The sequence below is a fragment of the Coccinella septempunctata genome, chromosome 1, assembly GCF_907165205.1.
Source record: "Coccinella septempunctata chromosome 1, icCocSept1.1, whole genome shotgun sequence".
Classification (NCBI taxonomy): domain Eukaryota; kingdom Metazoa; phylum Arthropoda; class Insecta; order Coleoptera; family Coccinellidae; genus Coccinella; species Coccinella septempunctata.
In genome coordinates this window covers 54,301,906-54,320,961 of record NC_058189.1, presented here as the reverse complement: position 1 = coordinate 54,320,961, position 19,056 = coordinate 54,301,906, and the positions used below count along the sequence as shown (strand labels likewise).

General features: G+C 34.4%; 3 protein-coding genes across 3 annotated transcripts; all 3 read right to left on the bottom strand.

Annotated features, from left to right (window-relative positions):
- Positions 1 to 928: 928 nt before the first annotated feature.
- Positions 929 to 5,575, bottom strand: LOC123318593 (NF-X1-type zinc finger protein NFXL1). The gene is made up of 11 exons (XM_044905263.1): positions 5,218 to 5,575; positions 5,022 to 5,161; positions 4,631 to 4,946; positions 4,161 to 4,423; positions 3,658 to 3,888; positions 3,468 to 3,599; positions 3,199 to 3,410; positions 2,856 to 3,112; positions 2,652 to 2,797; positions 2,309 to 2,539; positions 929 to 1,401 (listed from the first exon to the last, which is right to left on the bottom strand). Exons 1-11 carry the CDS (start codon positions 5,393 to 5,395, stop codon positions 976 to 978), a joined length of 2,532 nt encoding a protein of 843 aa, XP_044761198.1. The 5' UTR covers positions 5,396 to 5,575; the 3' UTR covers positions 929 to 975.
- A 765-nt stretch (positions 5,576 to 6,340) lies between these two features.
- Positions 6,341 to 7,599, bottom strand: LOC123313294 (small ubiquitin-related modifier 2). Its single transcript, XM_044898116.1, has 3 exons — positions 7,437 to 7,599; positions 7,236 to 7,355; positions 6,341 to 6,692 (listed from the first exon to the last, which is right to left on the bottom strand). Exons 1-3 carry the CDS (start codon positions 7,452 to 7,454, stop codon positions 6,558 to 6,560), a joined length of 273 nt encoding a protein of 90 aa, XP_044754051.1. The 5' UTR covers positions 7,455 to 7,599; the 3' UTR covers positions 6,341 to 6,557.
- Positions 7,600 to 9,243: 1,644 nt separating this feature from the next.
- On the bottom strand, positions 9,244 to 17,059 carry LOC123320733 (F-box only protein 25). Its single transcript, XM_044908141.1, has 4 exons — positions 16,866 to 17,059; positions 14,110 to 14,197; positions 12,385 to 13,001; positions 9,244 to 10,767 (listed from the first exon to the last, which is right to left on the bottom strand). The coding sequence occupies exons 1-4, from the start codon at positions 16,967 to 16,969 to the stop codon at positions 10,563 to 10,565; spliced, it is 1,014 nt and encodes a 337-aa protein (XP_044764076.1). The 5' UTR covers positions 16,970 to 17,059; the 3' UTR covers positions 9,244 to 10,562.
- Between the last annotated feature and the right edge of the window lie 1,997 nt (positions 17,060 to 19,056).

Sequence of the window (19,056 nt, the reverse complement as noted above, 5' to 3'; positions counted from 1 at the left end):
AGTACTCCTGTGTACCAAATTCAGTGATTGTCGTATGATTCTGAGATGAAAAGAAAAGATTTTAGGGACTTGGCAAAAATCAAAAATAGGGTTCTGCTAATTTTGTCTCCAGAATCTGTGTGTGCATTAATTTCGGGACACTCTGTATACAGAGATAAAAAATTCAAATCGAATAGGTATACATAATACATTATATATCATTGCCACTATCATATCATTCGATATCATTTCAAATACCAAATAGAATGGATTTGTGGCGTCATCTATGAATTGTTGTTGAAGCTCTCGTGTCCACTTCGACGACAGCCTCCTTGTACTTACAGATTTCAGGTTTTCTATATTACACCTTCAGCATTTTTCAAACATGTTTACACTGTCCATGACAATAAATTTTGAGGTTCGAAACGAATGAACGGTTTGGTCCTTTTTACCATATTCAAAAGATTGAATTTTCGCTAGGTCCCAAATAATCAGTTGAACGTTTTCCTTGCTTGGGAAAGTTGTTTTATTTGACCATGTTCGTTATCCCAACAACATTCTTCTCCGAACGATCCATTTTAAGGGTTGAAAACAGAAAAACACGAGGAAGAGACAGAGTAGATATTTTAGTATCATTACGCAAAAATATCTTCTCTGTCTCTTCTGTCTGTTTTCAACCCTTAAAATGGGTCGTTCGGAGATAATATTGGGCGTATGAAAATGGTCAAATAAAACAACTTTCCCAAGTTATCTACTGTTGTTTCGGAGACTGGCTGGAGTGCAGGTCAAAGGATCTTTTATTTGAGATGTCTCAAAACTCTGTAAAAATTCATGAGATACTTGATGTTTATCTGAATTTCCTCCTAATATTCTGCATTTTTCAGTTAGTACTGCAAGAAGTTCAAATCAACATTGAAACATTTTTGCAGGAGAAAAAAAAAACAATCCCCAATTTTTATTCTTAACTTTATTCAAATAACGTCCATAACTAACAACTCATTTACCAATGATTACAGTGTATGTCACCAATGCAATAATTATTACAGCTAATGCAGATAAAGGAGCTGAATATTTCTTGATGAAACCAACTTCATCATCAATGGACTGACTCCTCCTCTCTCTATTCTTCCTTTTCCCACCAAATTTCTTCACATACCTCTCCATCTCTTCTTTGTTCTTCAGTTCCTCTTGCTTCCTAATCTCTTCAATCAGGATCTGGTTTTTTCTATCGGTTTCCTCTTTCAATTCTGCACAAACTTCGTCGCACTCTATTTTCGCCTTCCCATTTCTCACAGTGTCACAATTAATCTCCTTTTTCAACCTTTTGCATTCGCAAAATACTTTCACTTTCTTTTTGCAAGGGTTTCCCTCGGGACATGGACCAGGGTGACAGTTGATTTTGCATCGATGCCCACATTTCAACTGCAAAATTGTCAAATATATCAATACAGTAATATAGTTCATTCACTTTTATAAAAGCAGTCGGTTGGCCACGGAATAATTTTCTTTAGGTTTTGTAGCTAGAATGGAGTAGGGTGGCACACATTAAATGCTGTTAATGTCAAAACCATTAACCTTAACTCCTATTTTTTAACTGATATTTTGAAATCGAAGATTTATCAGACAGTATCGAACACTTTGAAATTTGAAGATAAAATGACTCTCTTGTGAAAATGTTTACAATATAAATATTTGAATGAAAATATCAGATTTACCAAAACTGATGTCGTAACCAACTTTTAGTACAAGAGGATAACCAACATCCACACTTCTCAAGCATCTGCATATTATGAGCCAATAAATTAATTTTTTTTCATAGCGAAAATAAACAGTGATTTTTTGTACTTTCTATGTAATTAACTAGATAATAAATGCCTTCAATCAGTTTAAATGAAGGTTTATTATGTTCATCACATATTTTCTAATTGATTAATTTCCCATTGTAAATTCACATTACGAGAAATACGAATTACTAAGACCTTTATGTAGAATCTACAACATAGCGCTGGTTCATAACTGTTTTTACGTTGACGTTTTGAGCGTCATAACCTCATATTTTCGTACCTAACATTGTGGTTTTTTATATTTCCAAGGCCAACCAACTGCTTTTATTAAAGTGAATGGACTATATATAATTGTTTAAAAAAAATTTAACACCTGCCCACACATAATTTATTGCATGTCCATATTTTGATGAATTTTCTGATCATTGTAAACTGATTATAAATTTGAATTTCTCAGAACTTGACAGTTGACAATTGTTCCTAATGACATTTTTTGTTGGGAAATGGGAAGGAAACTGTTATCATAAACTTCACTTTTAACTTACATTTTTAGGACATTGATTCCCACAACTCTGAATTTCTTCATGTTTATCCGGGTTCAGCACATCTTTGCATACTACATACAGTTGAACTAGACTACAATGACATTTCAATCTAACCATTTGGTTACAGGGAGGACAGTCTCCAGGGTGGCATGGTTTAGGACAAGTGTGTTGGCATCCTTCAGGTCTCTTTTTAGTACATTCATTTTCACATATCTCACAATTGCTTCCTGCCTGCAACACAAGATTGTATAGATTTCCCCCCTTTCATCATGCCCTATCATCTGAATTTCACTGCAGGTTCCGATTTTGAAATGATGCGCTAAGTATTCAACAAAGAATTTACCATAGTATCGTTATCACTAACACTTTGAACAACGTGGCAGGCTAAGGTACACTTATGGTTTCCACATGGTAATTGTCTACCACAAGGACGGAAACAACTTCCTGGTTTTGCTAAATGACAAGGCCAATCAGCTATCTCATGCTTGCCTGAAAATATTTATAGACATATAGAAAATAACGAAACTAGGTTGCAGACCAATTTTACCAAAGCACTCAACAGGAACAGGAACAATGCAATCGGGACATGGTAAAAGTTTTTTTTCTTTTTGGGGTTTAACTTCTTCCCAAGGTGCAGTCGCCTTGGCCCTTTCAACTTTAACCATCACAGCATCATGGCAGGGCGCTGGACATAGATGGGGGCAACTTGGTCTGGTGTTGTTACAAATCTGTTTACATGGTGGGCAGTTTCCAAAATGACATTTGTGTGGTTCTCGTTTCTCATGATGGCATTCGGTAGGTGCTCTGAAAATTTTTTTCTATGAGAAACATCGCATTGAAGTCAACATTATTGGCTATTTCATATTAATCCTTCATCTTTATCAACTTACTTGCACAACAGGGAGCATTTTGGTGGTTTAACATGATTCTTCCTTCCACAGGGCACACTCACTTTGGTTTCACCACAATTACACGTCACAACATCCACCAGATTGCACGGAAAGCATGGACCACGATGACAAACCGATGCACATTTATGGTTGCCACAATTCAATGTTTTTCCACATGGTTTTTCGCAAGGTGGACATTCTCCATTGCAGCACTGAAAATGAAAATTTTTGAAATAGTTAATTAGAAAATGGGGTAGACCTAATGGTACCTTCTTATTGCAAGGATGCTTGTTACAGTCCCTCATATTTTTACATTTCGTTTCGCAATAGAAAGGTTTGCTACAATGAACATCTTTGGTATGTTGTCCACACCTACATTTTTTCTTGACAATTTCCAAACACTGAAACGAAATTATGGAATTGAGCAGTTTATCCTCAATTTGAACAACTTATATTTACCGTTCCACATTTTCCCTTGTGACATTTCAGAACACAGTAATGTTCACCACATCCTAGTAGTTTATCACATGTATCTGGACATGTTGGAGTATCTTCAGAGCATGGTAAATTATACTTGGTTTTTCCACAAGGACAGGTCCTTGGCAAGCTCCATTCACAGACATTGCAATCTCCTGAATGACATACTTTCATGCATTCATGGTAACCACAACTGAATGGTTTTCCACACACCTAAGAAGAATCAACGGTTTAAGCTTCTGCCCTGATAGTACCAACACTTCAAAGGATAACAATAATATCGATTAGATCAAATTGTTTCTGTGTACAAACCCTTTGCTAGAATACCTACATATTTATTTGTATATTTTTTAACCACCAAAATGAAAAATATTACATAATTCTTTCCCCTAGCAATTGATACAGGGTGTTCTTCAAAAGTGAGTAATTTTTAAACTTATATACATGTAATTCTTGAAAGTTATACTTTCTGTTCTTCGAATTACCTTTCCACAATTCCATTCAGGCGATGAGCAGTCCCTAAGTTTAGCTTGAGACCCGCAATTGCACTTTTGAATACATTTCTTTGTGCATGGTTTACAATCCCCTCCATGACACGGATCATCACAGTAATGTTTACCACATGCAAGTAAATTTCCACAAGATTCCCCACATGACCAATATTTATCACTGCATCTCTGGAGTCTGGGAGGCTTTGCACCACAATAGCATTTGGCATTAACTGTCACTGGACAAGGAGGGCATGGACCTGCAAGAAAGTACTCAAATCCCAATATCCACTTTGAATCCTTAGAGAGGAGACAATATGACAGCAAGACCAAATTGATAAAACTCAACCATTCACTCTAGTTATGTTGTAAATATGTACTATTAACTTAATTTCTTGAAGAATGAGGTAATCTTTTCACTTTTAAACATTTGAATGATGATATAATGAATACTTACACAAACATACCTGGATGACAAAGAAGTAAGCATTTATGTCCACAAGGTGGATCTAACTCCTTCCCACAAATTTCACCACATGAATGAGGAACTAAGAGAGCCTGGTATGTGGGATTTAATCTCTTTTTACAAAAACACCTATACTCTGTTGGAATGCTCTCAGACTTATAATTTCTCCTACATTTGGGACAACACCATTGAATAAGTTGTTCTGCAGAGGAGATATCAGATGTGAGAGACTGCTTTTTTTGGGAGATGCTATCTTTCGACCACCTTTGGATACACATCAAATGAAAAAAGCAATGGCAGGACTCACAACACCATATCTATGAGGAAACATAAAGATTTCAAATTATATTCTACAATTCATTCTTAAGATTGATTGTATTTCAATCTATTACCTGGTCATCCCTTTTAACTTTAGAAATACAAATAAGGCATGTTGTAGCCCCTGATGTGAGGTTGTCCTTCAAATAAGATACTGTCCTTTGCAATTTATCATTGGTGCCACCTTTGGTAGTGTAAGAAGCAGTGATTTTATCTAAAATACGCCAATATAATTCAGAATTTCTGAACAGTAGAATATGAATCGGTTACCTATAACTGTTTTACTTTCAACTAGTTCCTCATCAGAAGAGGATTCATAATCCTCAATATGTTTTTGGACAGCAGCTTGAAGCTTTTTCTGAGCTTCTTCGAACTTATTTACAGACGGTGCTTTCTGCGGAAGTTTTTTCCATGCATTCGCATTACCTTGTTTTTTACGATTATTCATCTTATATTATAGGAATATAAATAAGTTTTCTTTTAAAAACTGTTTCGTTTTATGTTTTATCTAACAGTACCCATAACATAAATTAAACACACACATAACGTAATTAATACATTACATAAAATCAGATGATCCTACGTACAAATTACCTACAAAATCTGTTACTTTTTCCTTCAATCAAATCATGACGTGTTTGATGTTTGAGTGTTTGACAGATATAAGATAGCATTGTTGCCAGACTTTAAAAAAAGATTCCTCTGATAAAAATTTGATAATGATTTTGAGGAAGATATATTGCCGGTGATGATTACATTTTGCTTCACTGGTGATTGGTGAAGTTCCGAGGGCGAAAGGAGAAATCGAATTTGAGCCTAGATAAAAGATAAGCAAAGCTTCGGTTGGAAGTTGGAACTCGCCTGCTATAAATTGTAGCAATGTACCGTAGATACCCGATGGAGACAAACTGTTGTCTCTGCCGGAAGATAAAAAAATCGTAAAAGCGAACCAAAACAGGCCTAAGGCCCAACGTAGTTGACCGTTGAAAGTTCAACCGTTTTTCTGTTTCCCGCAAAATTTTGTTTTGGCGCCATAACCCTCACTTTAGACAAGATGAACTGTAAACCAAAGATATTACAAAGAGGAACCTCTTTGCTAGGAATGAGATTTTGGGAAAATTAGCTTCTTCTGACGGTTGATCGTGAAAAGCGTCTGGTTACATGTATAACAATACTCAATGCAAATAGTCAGAAGCATACCTATATAGTATGATTCTCAACTCCCAATTAGTTTGAATGAAATTATTCTTCAACTAGAGAAAAATTATCACTTCATATTATCCTAAACAGTGACGATAAAAAAAGCTTTTTGAAATTTATAACATTGTCTATAGGATGGTACTAGTAAGAAAACATAAACTTGGGAAGAATAATAAGACATAAATAAACCAAATAATATCAAAAGAAGTTTATTCAGAACGTTTAAAATTTGGAAGGTAATTTAATTTACAACTTTCTCATGAAAGAAAACAGTAGATTGATGAGATACTCTTAAAAATAAAGTTAAAGTTAACTTATTCCTAAAAAATGTGGAACCTTTTCCAATTCAATATACATTTCTTTAATAAATATGGAAATGGAAAAGACTATAGGATTAAATTCATCTTTATTCAATAACATCCACCTGTCTGTTGTTGGTATACTTCTATAGTGTCGCCTTCTTCCATATCCAAAGATGTAGGTGTGTCTGTTTCGTTGATTGGGTTTCCATCGAATCGGAATCGGAGTACTTGCATGCTTAAACCCTGCAAATAAATGGAATATTCTTATATGATCAAAACACTAAATATTTCAATTGATCCCCATTCTCTATCGACGTTTCAGTTTAAAGATAAAGTCAAGGAATTCTACTATTGCGATTCAATCACAATCATGCATTAGTAGTATCAACTAACATTGATGTGTTTGGATTACAGTGATTTTTTCAGGTATGACCAACATTATAGAAATTTAATCGGTTATAACAAACTGTAAGCACATGTTGAGACTACCACAAGCTTTTAAAAGTCTTTGAAGTTTTTATACCTGAATTTTCAGCATAATCTTTTAGTATCCAAGCTATACACAAACACTGTTATTCAGTAAAATACATAGATAAAGGAATGGGGATATGCTTTATCATTCCCACAAGAAATTAAGGAATGCAAGAGTCCCAATTAAAACCGAATTATTGCATTCAGAAAATAATATATCAACTAATTTACGACTAACGCCACATTAAAACTAACGAGATTACAAACCAAGTGTTAATACAATAAGAAATTAACAATTTGGCAAAAAATACTTACAGCTCTGTCACAGTATGCACTCATCAATTTCCTCAAAGGAGTGTGTTTTTTGATTTTGAATTGAACTACACCGTTATCTTGACCAAGTACCTTCAAATTGATGTGTTCCGATTCGTTATTCTGTAAACAATTGCATTTATAAATAATTCAACAAAGTGAAAAACAAATAGCAAATTCTGAACAATTATTTACACAAATTACCTTTTTCTCGTCACCCATTTTATTTGAATGTAGTCTATCTTATAAAATATCTGCAAGTTATTATAACACTGCAACAGACTTTTTTGCAATGATGCTAGTCAATTACTAGACACGCAGCTTCACAATTTAGAAATGGCCGGCTTGTTCAATAGAAGAGCGGCAACTCTCATACCGGAAGTAAAAGTCAACGAAAAAAACTATTGACGAAGAAAAATAGCACCCATTTCAAAATAAAAATATGATTGAATTCAAAAAATTCTCAAGTTTTTTTTCAAATAATGTATATCCGAAACGAAAATTCAGTAAGTTTTCATTCTCACGATTGAATTGCTGATTTGACTCGGATGAAATGTTTCCGGTTTTAGCCTTAGCATTCAAATTTATAATGACATTTCAAAGACCATATTTAAGTTTATTTTGTTGATCTCTTGTATTTTTTGAATAAGCCTAAGATTTTCTCAGTATGAAATGAACGATATCTTGGAAAATAACTTTAAATTCAATCACGAGATGAAAATTAGAAAATAATAGTCAGTTGTCACCACTTCACTGTTAATAAATTTTACAGTTGGTAGCACTGCACAGTTCTTCAGTCATAGAATTATCTAAAAATAGGATTAGAGGTTGACGTGATCGGTTAACTCAATAAATATTAATCAAATATTCTGTATTTACTTAATATTCTTTATTTAGTTCACTGAGGCAAGCGTCTGTTGGAAGCATAGACCAACAAAGCTTTGAATTTGTCTATGGTTCGAGGGTGATGACGTCGTGGGGGCAAGTTCAAGAACTAGTCTCGCTCACAGAACAGACACAGAACTTGACTTACTTTATGGTCTCGCTACTCGCTAGTCAGTGGCGTAGATAATGCCTCGTTTGGTAAATTTCATCTCATCCCCTTGACTAATTGCCGTCATAATAGACTTGTTGCTCCAACTTCGAGGGTCTGATGAAGAATGTCAGTCATTCAGTTTCCACAACGAAAACATTGAAACTTTTTCTTCCTTCATATTGAAGAAGTGATATTTTGAATATCAAATGATTTGAATTATTTGATTTTCACTGGGATAGGTTATTACACATTGTTTCGATTTAACAATATAGCATATAGCATTGTCTATGTAGCATGTCAGAACGAGTTGAGAGGTCGTAGAGGTATAGCTTAAAATGAAATTCATATGCCTATATACCTACTATACAGGGTTGGGATAAAGTTTGGCACCAAATTAATATCTTTAAAACAAAACGGGCGATATTTTTGAAATTTGGCAGCTGAGTGCAATGGACCACAATGCATCTGATGAGCATATTTTCATTAATGAGATACTTCCGGTTTAACCAGAAATGACAAAACTTTTTTTTATTTAAATGGGACACCCTGTATATTTCTGCAGATTCTGAAAGTGCACCTTGTTTCGGATCTGTCCATATCGGGTTCCATGTAAAAATTATCTGTAAAAAGAAGAAATTCAGTCTTTTTGTACATTTGAGAAAAAATCCATTCAAATAAATAAATCGTTGTTATTTGTATCAATAGTGAGAAATAAAACGAAATACTTTGTATTAGATAACTCTTTCTGCTTTTCATGACGTATTTTTTATGAAAATCTTCAAAATTACCGTCCGTTCCGTTTTAAATATATTAATTTGGTGCCAAACTTTATCCCAACCCTGTATATCTCCGAAAACATCCAGTGAATTTTATCCTTCAGAAGAGGAGAGTTTTTAGGGCCGATCAGATCACCTTCAATATTGCCTGAAATGCAGTGGGAAACGAAGAGGAATAGAAGATAATGAATAATTGAAAAAGATTTGCAGAGTTTTTTTAATAGAGAAAAAATATTGATCTCCATTTCAAAATGTATATCTCTCAATAATTTCCAGGATTCCAGAATATATTCAACTACTTTTCATTATAATTCAAATAAAAATAAATGTTTTATTACATTTGCACCTTTCAAATTTTACATAAGAGCCGCCTATTCTATTTACACGATTATTAAGAAAGTAGTTATTTTTATATCACAATTTCACACAAGCACAATAATAGATAATATCGTTCATGGTAGTGCAGAAACAATATCTAAATTTACAAAACAGCCAAATGATTATCAAACTATACTCATATATTCACAGAAAATTATACAGTTGAAAGTTTAAATTTTAGTCGATTTTTTCTGCATGGTACTATGATATGTTTGAGTTCAAATTAGATTAGGAACAATTAATAAATTGAAACGATTATAGAAAGATATTTTTCTCATTTATATTATATTTTTCTTCATTTAGTGTAAAAAAATTAATGAAAAAATTCCCCAACTCAACTTGAATAAGCCGTTTGTACAATTTCATGAAAAAAATGATTAAATTCTTAAATCACGAATATGTGAGTTGTGGAAATTCTATGAGATAAGTTTACTTTGTTTGAAGTTTCATTTCATTCGTTATTTAATGAAACAGTTCAAACAGTCGTATATCTAGTTTAATGAATGGATCATAAACATGTTCAAATATTAATTTTGTTAAAACTGCAAAATTGAACATATAATAATTTCACTGTGCTTTTAGTTAGTTGTTTTATTTTTCGTAAAAACAGTTGAAAAATGTTAGAGGTTTGGTCGTCTTCTGTTTTCTTTCTTGTATTTATCAGGAACGCACAAAAAATATTCGTAATCGTGTAATAACCATAAAAATGATTCTAGCTACCCGTTCTGTTACGAAAATTCGCAGATTTTATAATTAGAAGGCACAATGAAAAATTTTTTGAAGACAACCTGACACTTTTCTACTGGTTCTTTGTACAGAACAACACATCGCCTAGACAATTTTGATCTTGCCGCACAGTGTAATTGGTGAAAATCATATGTACCTCTCCAGTGAGATGATTATTCTGTTCATTATTTCAAAAAGGTAATTATAGAACTTCATAGGTACTTATTAAAGTTTTCAACAGAATATTCAAATTTACTGAAAATGCAAAAGTTTCGTTTTCCCTACAGCATTTCCGGTAGTATCTCGGAAGAGAGATACTACAACTGTAGTCTGTAGTAACCTAGAAGTACCTTCATCTCATCATACATGTGATGTATGTATATCGACTTCTCTTCAAAATAGATCGGTGCATCCTTACAAGGAGAAGAATTTTAGGAATGCCGAAGGAGGAACCGGACTGGGAGGCATTGGTCCCCCTGCTTTTTGTAATCTTTCTCTGAATTCGGGACTCTGGTCAGCTATGCATGGATGACCTAAGGACCGCCAAAACAGGCATCTGCAGTATTTGCACAAGGAAAGCATCTCTGCATATTGCAGCTCTTCAGTCAAGCCGTATGTTCTGCAAAGAAACGATTCTATTGATTTTTATCCATTATACCGCTGATGAATTTTTCAGCATAGCGGCTTTTTGTCTTTGACTACTTGAAAAATATATTTATCTAATCTATAAAGAATTTTTCAATAGATATCGATTCTTTCCTCGAAATTTCTGTGTATTTTCACTAATTCTAGAACGAAATCGGGAGAATTGCAAAACAATCGATTGACGATTCATTTTAATTTCATACGCAGCAGTACGAATCACATCATTCCACTTAGGTAAATGAAGGTTAAGTCATTGGTTGGTTTCCTAAGAGCTACACAGGGTGAGTCTTTGACTCGTACAAATATTTTAACAGTAAAATCTGGATTTTTGATGTCACAAGAAACACTTTTTTTCTTTAACATTTTTTCCGAATCGGATCGGTTTAAAAAATACAGGCTGTTGAAAAACCTCAAAAAATGATATTTTTAGTTATATCCCACCTCACAAACGGTTTTATCGAATGAAATGAATTTCGGAAAATAGTTCTTCATTTATTTGATGAATCTTTTTCAAACACGAGATATCACCCACGTCTTCCAGTTTTCTCATTATGTCCATTACACGTACCATAAAAATACCAAAAATTCAAAGAAACCAAAACCCAACTCTTGAAACTAAGGGTATGTACTTGATCCGAATGCAGGTCTTTCTTAAAGATCCACAGATGTGTAGTGTCACAGATTTAGTTAGTCATTTTGAAGGTAATTTTGTTTAATAAAGAATGATCACGCCTAAACGGGGAGGCAATGAATACAATAATGAGGATAAATTCAGATGCATACCACCCGCTCATATGAATATCAACAAGTGTTACGATCTGAATTGAACTAGCCAATTTGCCATCGTCAAGGCCCCAAATGGAGTACGCTCCACCGAAGAAAAGCAGATGCTGACCATGGTTTCGGCCTCATTTGGCCTCATCAGAGCAACATAGCATTTTTCTACGGTGGAGAACGTTTGGGATTAATGGAACTTTATTCAATATTGGCATGTTCTACTGGGTAATATACATTTACCCAGAGCGCCACCCAATATGAAACGGTGTCCGATTCAAAGAAACCAAGACGAAGACAATAGCAAATGTAATTTTGTTTTTCCAGGATTGGCACAGCTCATAATGAAAACTTAAAATGGCTATATCTTTTTATTAGGGCCGAATCGAAAAAAAAGTGTTTCTTTTGACCTCAAGAGTCCAATACTGTTAAAATATTTGTACGAGTCAAAGAGTCACCCTGTATGAGACTCAAGAAGAACAGAACCAATCTAATTGATTGACAGACGCCCTCTTGTGGGATTGTTTCATAAAGGAACATGCCTATCGTAGCTTTCGAACCCCTTACTAGGTAACAAATTAAAGTAAAGTGTCATGGTTCATGGTTAGTTTATGCAGAGATACTAAAAACTGATACCTAAGAAAGAGACCAATCTAATTGGCAGATAGCGTGCACGTGTCTGCCATCTGCTCATGAAATTGGCCCTATCTTAAGGTATCAAGTCTTAGTAAATCGGCATAAACTGACGAAAAGGGTTATTTAGGCAGAGTTCGTAGTTCCGTAATTGACAACCACCAAAATTGTAATGGTGCCTTACCTTTTGAGGGAGTTGAATATGGCTTTCCAATCCCCGTGAAAATTATTCTTATTGAGAGCCATTTCTATCTGCTGATTGGTGAAATGGAATTTGGTCAATTCTCTCCAGACTCTCTGTTCGCCCACAATATTAGCCATCGTGTCACAAGCCTGAGCACTGGCTTGTAAGTCCCTATGGTCAGATAACCTCAAAATTATCTCCCGTATACACTCTTCCGGCAACTGCAATAGGTGAGGTTGATAATCCTTTTCGCAAATCTGCATCTGAGCCGCCATCTTGAAGATTTTATTGATTTTAATGCTATGTTGGTCCCACAATAACTGAGAACCAAGTGGTGCTCCCCAGTAGGCAGATTTCTCAGCCGAACTGAGAGCTCTGAGTTTCGACAGTAATTTACGGAAGCTTCTCGGATTGTGGTGACTTTTCGCTACGTGACTAGCCACTTCTTCCAACATGGCAAGGAGGGCCTTTTGGGCGCATCCAGAGAGGGCTGTCATCTGTTGTCCGATCAACAGGTCTAGTAGAGCACAAATGTAGTTGAACCTGCGTACGTCCTTGACAGCGTTTCGAAAGTCCAACCTTTTGACAACTTCATCTAATTCATTGAAACCGGCTATCTGCAATGAGAATTGTACAACAATAAATGTATGACATTTAAGAAGAATATGCGCGGAGAACAACTCTTGAATGATACCGTTGATTTCAGGCTTTAATGCCATATATATAACTTTCGAGGATAACCTGATGGATAACCCACAATAAACAATTTTGACATTTTTTATTTAATCCAAAATAAAAAGTTTTTTGACTGGTATGCAATAAATCAATATAAAAATGAATGCGACCTTTACCTGCGGCTTTTATTCCCGGTGAAAAATGCTTTTTAATTGATATTTCACGTAATATGATCGGTTGAGGAAATACGAATTTAGGCAAGAAATAAATAATTTACCCTAATCGCAGCGTTAGGAAGGTAATGCGAATTTTTTGATAATTGGAGTTTGTTTTTAGTTTACTTCATCGTTATGGTTTTCGTTACATGCTAATTAAATTCATTGTTTTTGATAATTAATTACTATTATTTTCGATGTTTTTTTTCATAGTGGGGATTGTCTGCCCATTATTTTTCCTGAATTATTCTATTTATGTTTAAATGTTTACTAACGTTTTACAATGAAATACTAGGTACTCGAGGAAAGCCGCGTGATAGTTACTCATATAAATATTGACGTTCATGCCAGTCTTTAGAAATCGACCTCAACATTGGGACTTATACAGGGCCATTTTTTCTTAATCTCACTCAAATTATAAGGAGAACTACAAAAGATATTTTCACCAAATTAATTTTCAATTTGAAACATGTTTATGAAAATCTACTTATTCAGTTTTTAGTTCATTTATGAGAATTTCATGAAGTATCGGCCACATCAATTCAATATTAAGATACTTATATCGAGAAAATTGAAAGATTGTAAATTTTCCGATATTTCCTTCAAGCCTATCATGGAAAATTGAAAATGACTTGATAATGAGGGATCCCGTAAACATCAACAAATGATCTTGGTCTCGTTAATTTTCATTTTAGGACATAACTTTCGATAGAAGATCCCGAGTAATCTAACAATAATAAATTGACGAAACAACTTATGAGCTTTCAAAATTGCGATTGTGCAATGATAAAAGGTAAACTGATTCATGCAATTATTCAAAGGACAACGGACTTACCTCTTTGGTACATTTTATCGTTATCTGACAATGAGGTTGCAATGCTTCGTCTTTGTCCATTTCACTCTTATCGATTGAATTTTCTGCTCTGAAAAAAATTATTGTTCAAAATTCAACAAATAGTTTTTGTTCGGGTAGCCAAATGAACAATGAATTCTCATGATAACATTTACAGCATCATAATATATAAAAGTTTCAAAGACCGACCGGTGGTGATATTCAGATAAGTACAATCGTTTTGTTTCATTTTTCTCAATAATGATTAGCATGAAATTTGGTGGTCAAACTTACATCCATATTTATATTCTGTATCAAATTGCATCTTGAATTTGATTATTCATTAAATTTGATGCGTATAAAGTGGCAAAGAATGTATGTAGAGTCATCTTAGGGTAGTAGGATATTCATCAAGTAGGTACTGGCAATCTTTTTCAATACAATGATGGATAAATTCCTGTTTTAGCTGGAAAAGCTTTCTATTTGAGGAGAAGTAGATGGGTACGCTGAACTGGAAAAACTATTATATCCAGAAAGACGTCCAAATATAATTTCCTTAAAATGTCGATCTTTCAATTCGATAAAGGAAAGATTCGACCAGAAACTCTTTTCAAATTCATTTTTCATCAATTTTTATATTGAATGGCCCATTTTCCACAATGTATAGATATACCCTTGCATGATGCCAATCCAGACTTCAGGGTATCTAGATTGAAATGCCTCGGAGTATGCCTCTAAATAAACTAATGGAAAATTTCATCGCCGTTCTGAACCGGAGAAAAATAAGACTAAGAATAGAAACGTTCGATGGCGAATGAAATATTGGAAGGTCACTGAATTCTCGTTGGTAATTTGCCGTGAATTTGACGCAGAAAATATGGACTGAATATTTTTAGAGAGATATTTTCCGATTTACCTATTATACCCAACAAACTCTTTGACCTCATAAGCATTCACAAAGTATCTCAAAAGAAGGCTCTTTATATACCTGCAAATAGGCCATTGCAGCTGCTTTTTACTTAAAACTTTTTTTCATTGAAGAATTATTTCATTTGATAATTCTTTTATTATTTAATAAAATAACCAACAGGTTGATCGATGAGTAATATTACTTTTTTGAACAATAAACTCATATCATTTGAATCTTTCTATAGCAATTAACGTATTGATTTATTCAATATACATCGGTTCATAATCTGCCATTTGAGATCTTTATTCTTTATGTTGGCATTTTGTTAAGTTTGTCTCCTTTCTGATGGCAGCGATCTTTCTCCTGTTTTCTGTATACTGTTTAGGTTATTCCACAAATATAGGAAATATATCATATCATTATACTTATGATCTTATAAGGTCCTTTCGGACCTTTCGTTTGCATAAAAAGTGTAGCACTTTTCTACACTCGATTTTAGTATTCATTTACTGATTGGATTTACACCAGTGTAGAGGAGGTGTAAATCAAATCGAGGGTAGAAAAGTGCTACACTTTTTATGCAAACGAAAGGACCTAAAGTTTTTAGATTACCTTTTTTCTCATTGATTGAGTTCGTTTTGGTCAGAGAAGGTTTAAGATCAGAAGATCATTTTCAATTTAGAAAACTGTCCTTAGAAACTCAGAAAGAACCTATTCTACGGTTTTTTTTTCTGCATGGCTACAAATTTTCGAAATCACATCCAATGAATAAATATGTATATATAAATAAAATGAATGGGTTTGTCCATCAGATGTACTCATGAAAGTTTTATTTTTTGATTTTTCTCCAATATTTGGATAAATTTTCATATCTGAATATTTTGACCCATTTTCGCAATATCTTGGAGAATAATGGTAAATGATGAGATCTATCGAAATTTTTGTGACCTTTTCACAGATCAATAACGAATGCCCGTTTTTGTATAAGTCAAATTTGGTGGATGAGTAAGTAATACGATGCTTTGATTTTGGCTAGCAAAATTTTCATGAAACAAAATGTTGCTTTCTCTGGTTCTCTAACCTTGTGCGTAAGTAGGTATGTCCCGAATAAAAACGTGAAATTAAATATTCAAATAATATTTGTGTTATCGAATAGATGAAAAATATGAATGCAATATATTTTCCAATATTGCAGCTGTTTTCTAGTCCAATTATTCTTAATGCGGAAAATAATTGCACAAATTGATAAATAACTCAAGATAATGTGGAAATTGATCCACTTGATCCATCAACCATAAAAACCGATTATCCTTTTTAATGGAAATAAATTATTTAATTATTTTCCATCTGGTGGTAACTATTATTAGATATTTGTTCGCGCCTCTCCTAAAGCTTTTCAGATGTAAAATTAAAAAAGAAAATATTCGGATATTTCATCTCACTCATTGATGGTTCCGTTTTTGTTGAGGTGTAAATAGAGTTATTAACAAGCCTTTCATATAATTTTTTATCAATCTACGTTATCCAACATTTTGAAATTCAAATTATAACCGTAGGACTCCGACCGGTAGGTGAAACGTAGGAAGCTGTCATAATATTTTTTTCTGAACAACGATGAAGTGATGAAGATGAAAAAATAAACGAACGCTCATGAATGAAAAACGTAAGAGGATAAGAGTTATCATTAATTAGGTCTTCCGTCATCTAACATCGTATTACGAAAATCTAGTGCGTTCTAAATACGTTCTAAATACTGCGGAAATGAAAGTAAACGTGTAGAGCAAGGAGCCTTTGATGCGGGACAAAGGAACAATCGATTGTGGCAATGAAAACGAATAACATCACTCACTTGATCGTTTTGCAATTTTCCAGGACCTTCTTCTTTTCCCAGCCCTCATCGGTTTTCACCCAGGCCTCTCCGGGTGAGCGCCAATCCTTGGAAATGAAAGGCATGTTCACTGTGTTCCTGCGGAACAGCTGATTTTATAAACACAACTATGTATACTCTTTTGACAGTTCCCGATGTCAGTCTAGATGTGGATGAAATCGAAGAGAATGTTTTGCGCAGTCAGCTGATGGAACGAGGCCGACGTTGCCATCTGTTCAACTATTTCTGGAAGTATGACTACCGGAAAAACGCGAAACTTGAATTTCCAGGAAAAAAATGCTACAAATTTCGGACTGATAGGTTTTCAGCTCGGATAATATTTCGAAATTGAGAGGATTTTTCTAATAATGCTTGAAAAATGCGAACGAAAATGAGGATTACTTACCTATTTCTTTATTTCCTCTGACATTTATTTGATCTACAGAATTTACAACTTTGGTATTTACTATTTTGTGAAACAAAATGCTCTAGCAATCTACTTTATTTTCAAATTTGGAATTAGCTGAGCTCTTCTACTTTAATTAAATTCACTCCGCTCCACTCCACTCCACTCCACTCCACTCCACTAGACTCGACTCCACTTCACCTCACCTCACCTCATCTCATCTCACCTCACCTCGCCTCGCCTCGCCTCGCCTCACCTCACCTCACCTCCTCTCACCTCACCTCACCTCACCTCACCTCACCTCACCTCACCTCACCTCACCTCACCTCACCTCACCTCACCTCACCTCACCTCACCTCACCTCACCTCACCTCACCTCACCTCACCTCACCTCACCTCACCTCACCTCACCTCACCTCACCTCACCTCACCTCACCTCACCTCACCTCACCTCACCTCACCTCACCTCACCTCACCTCACCTCACCTCACCTCACCTCACCTCACCTCACCTCACCTCACCTCACCTCACCTCACCTCACCTCACCTCACCTCACCTCACCGACATCCTGCTGTTTAATCACCCAAAATGGTTATGTTTTTCGATTCTGATGAGTTGTTTTATTTCAACATGTCACAACTTTTTATCAATATCATTCTGTATCTGTATGTATGATATGATATGCTCTTTCAAAGTTCTGAAAAGTTACCTTTGAGTAATTCTTCATCGACTAAGAAGTAAGAATTAAATTTAAAATAAACACTCAACAATACTCTAAATAAAAAAAGATATGTTATAAAACGTGTTTAGTACAATTGGGAACATCACATTTGTTTATTGTAATATCGCACTGGCGTTTTCAGAATTTTTTGTTAGCTAATATTTTCATGGTGCTTTTTTGTATTCGTGAAATGAAGAAAACTTTAGAAATTTACCCCCCTACCCCCCTAACCAATTAGATAATTTTGTAGTCGTTTCGAAAATTTTCAATATTTTAATTTATTTAAGATTTCTATCACAAAATCTAAATATAAATAGTAAATTAAATTAAATTCAAAATTTTAAATGTTCCTAACTGCCAGACGAATTTTCACTTCAGTTTGGTTACAGAATTTCCTTGTAACTTTACCTATAACATTCATGTTACGACAAGTCATAACCTGTTTATGTTTATTGCCACTCTTCATATTTCATAAAATACGAGAGGGCAGGGGATGTAAAATACTGTGTAACTTCGCATTTTCTTCCATTCCAACTGCATTTAGGGAATTTCATATGAGGAAACGTGGCAACGTGTCTGCATTTTATGTTTTAAGATGAAATTCGTTTGGGTAGTATATTTATTTACCTACAGTATGTTGTTGTTTTGCTTCCATTTTCCGGACCAATGAAAATAGATCCACTCTTGGTTCGTTTACCTTTGGCAGATGAGTAATCCAGACTTGGGAATTCGTAAACATAACATCTTACCGATTAATTATAATTAGGTACCTACTCTGCCTACCTCTATTCGGCCAATTTTGTTGCAGAATGCGTCAGTTTTCGCAGTACGTTTCATCTGTTTTTTTTTATCCACCATCGAATTTTAATTGAGATAAACAAACTCTTTGAAATATACAGGGTATTCACTCTTGAGAGTGACAGCTGCCGTCTAGGAGTTATACTTTCACTTCGGTAGAAATCGAATTTTTTCACACTTGTAAGCATTAAAATACCGGCAAGTTTCTCAATTTACACATTAAATGGAAATTCGAATACACCGTTGGA

What these genes read in the sequence shown, in the direction of transcription:
- LOC123318593 (XM_044905263.1), bottom strand. Translation starts at nt 5,395, where the DNA reads ATGAATAATCGTAAAAAACAAGGTAATGCGAATGCATGGAAAAAACTT. An exon ending in ACAAGGGAAAATGTGGAACG is followed by an intron (nt 3,600 to 3,657) that starts GTAAATATAAGT and finishes ATTTCGTTTCAG; the next exon opens with TGTTTGGAAATTGTCAAGAA. An exon ending in TTAGTGATAACGATACTATG is followed by an intron (nt 2,540 to 2,651) that starts GTAAATTCTTTG and finishes CTTGTGTTGCAG; the next exon opens with GCAGGAAGCAATTGTGAGAT.
- LOC123313294 (XM_044898116.1), bottom strand. An exon ending in GTGCATACTGTGACAGAGCT is followed by an intron (nt 6,693 to 7,235) that starts GTAAGTATTTTT and finishes ATTTATTTGCAG; the next exon opens with GGTTTAAGCATGCAAGTACT.
- LOC123320733 (XM_044908141.1), bottom strand. Translation starts at nt 16,969, where the DNA reads ATGCCTTTCATTTCCAAGGATTGGCGCTCACCCGGAGAGGCCTGGGTG. An exon ending in CGATAAAATGTACCAAAGAG is followed by an intron (nt 13,002 to 14,109) that starts GTAAGTCCGTTG and finishes TTCTCATTGCAG; the next exon opens with ATAGCCGGTTTCAATGAATT. An exon ending in ATATTCAACTCCCTCAAAAG is followed by an intron (nt 10,768 to 12,384) that starts GTAAGGCACCAT and finishes GTTTCTTTGCAG; the next exon opens with AACATACGGCTTGACTGAAG.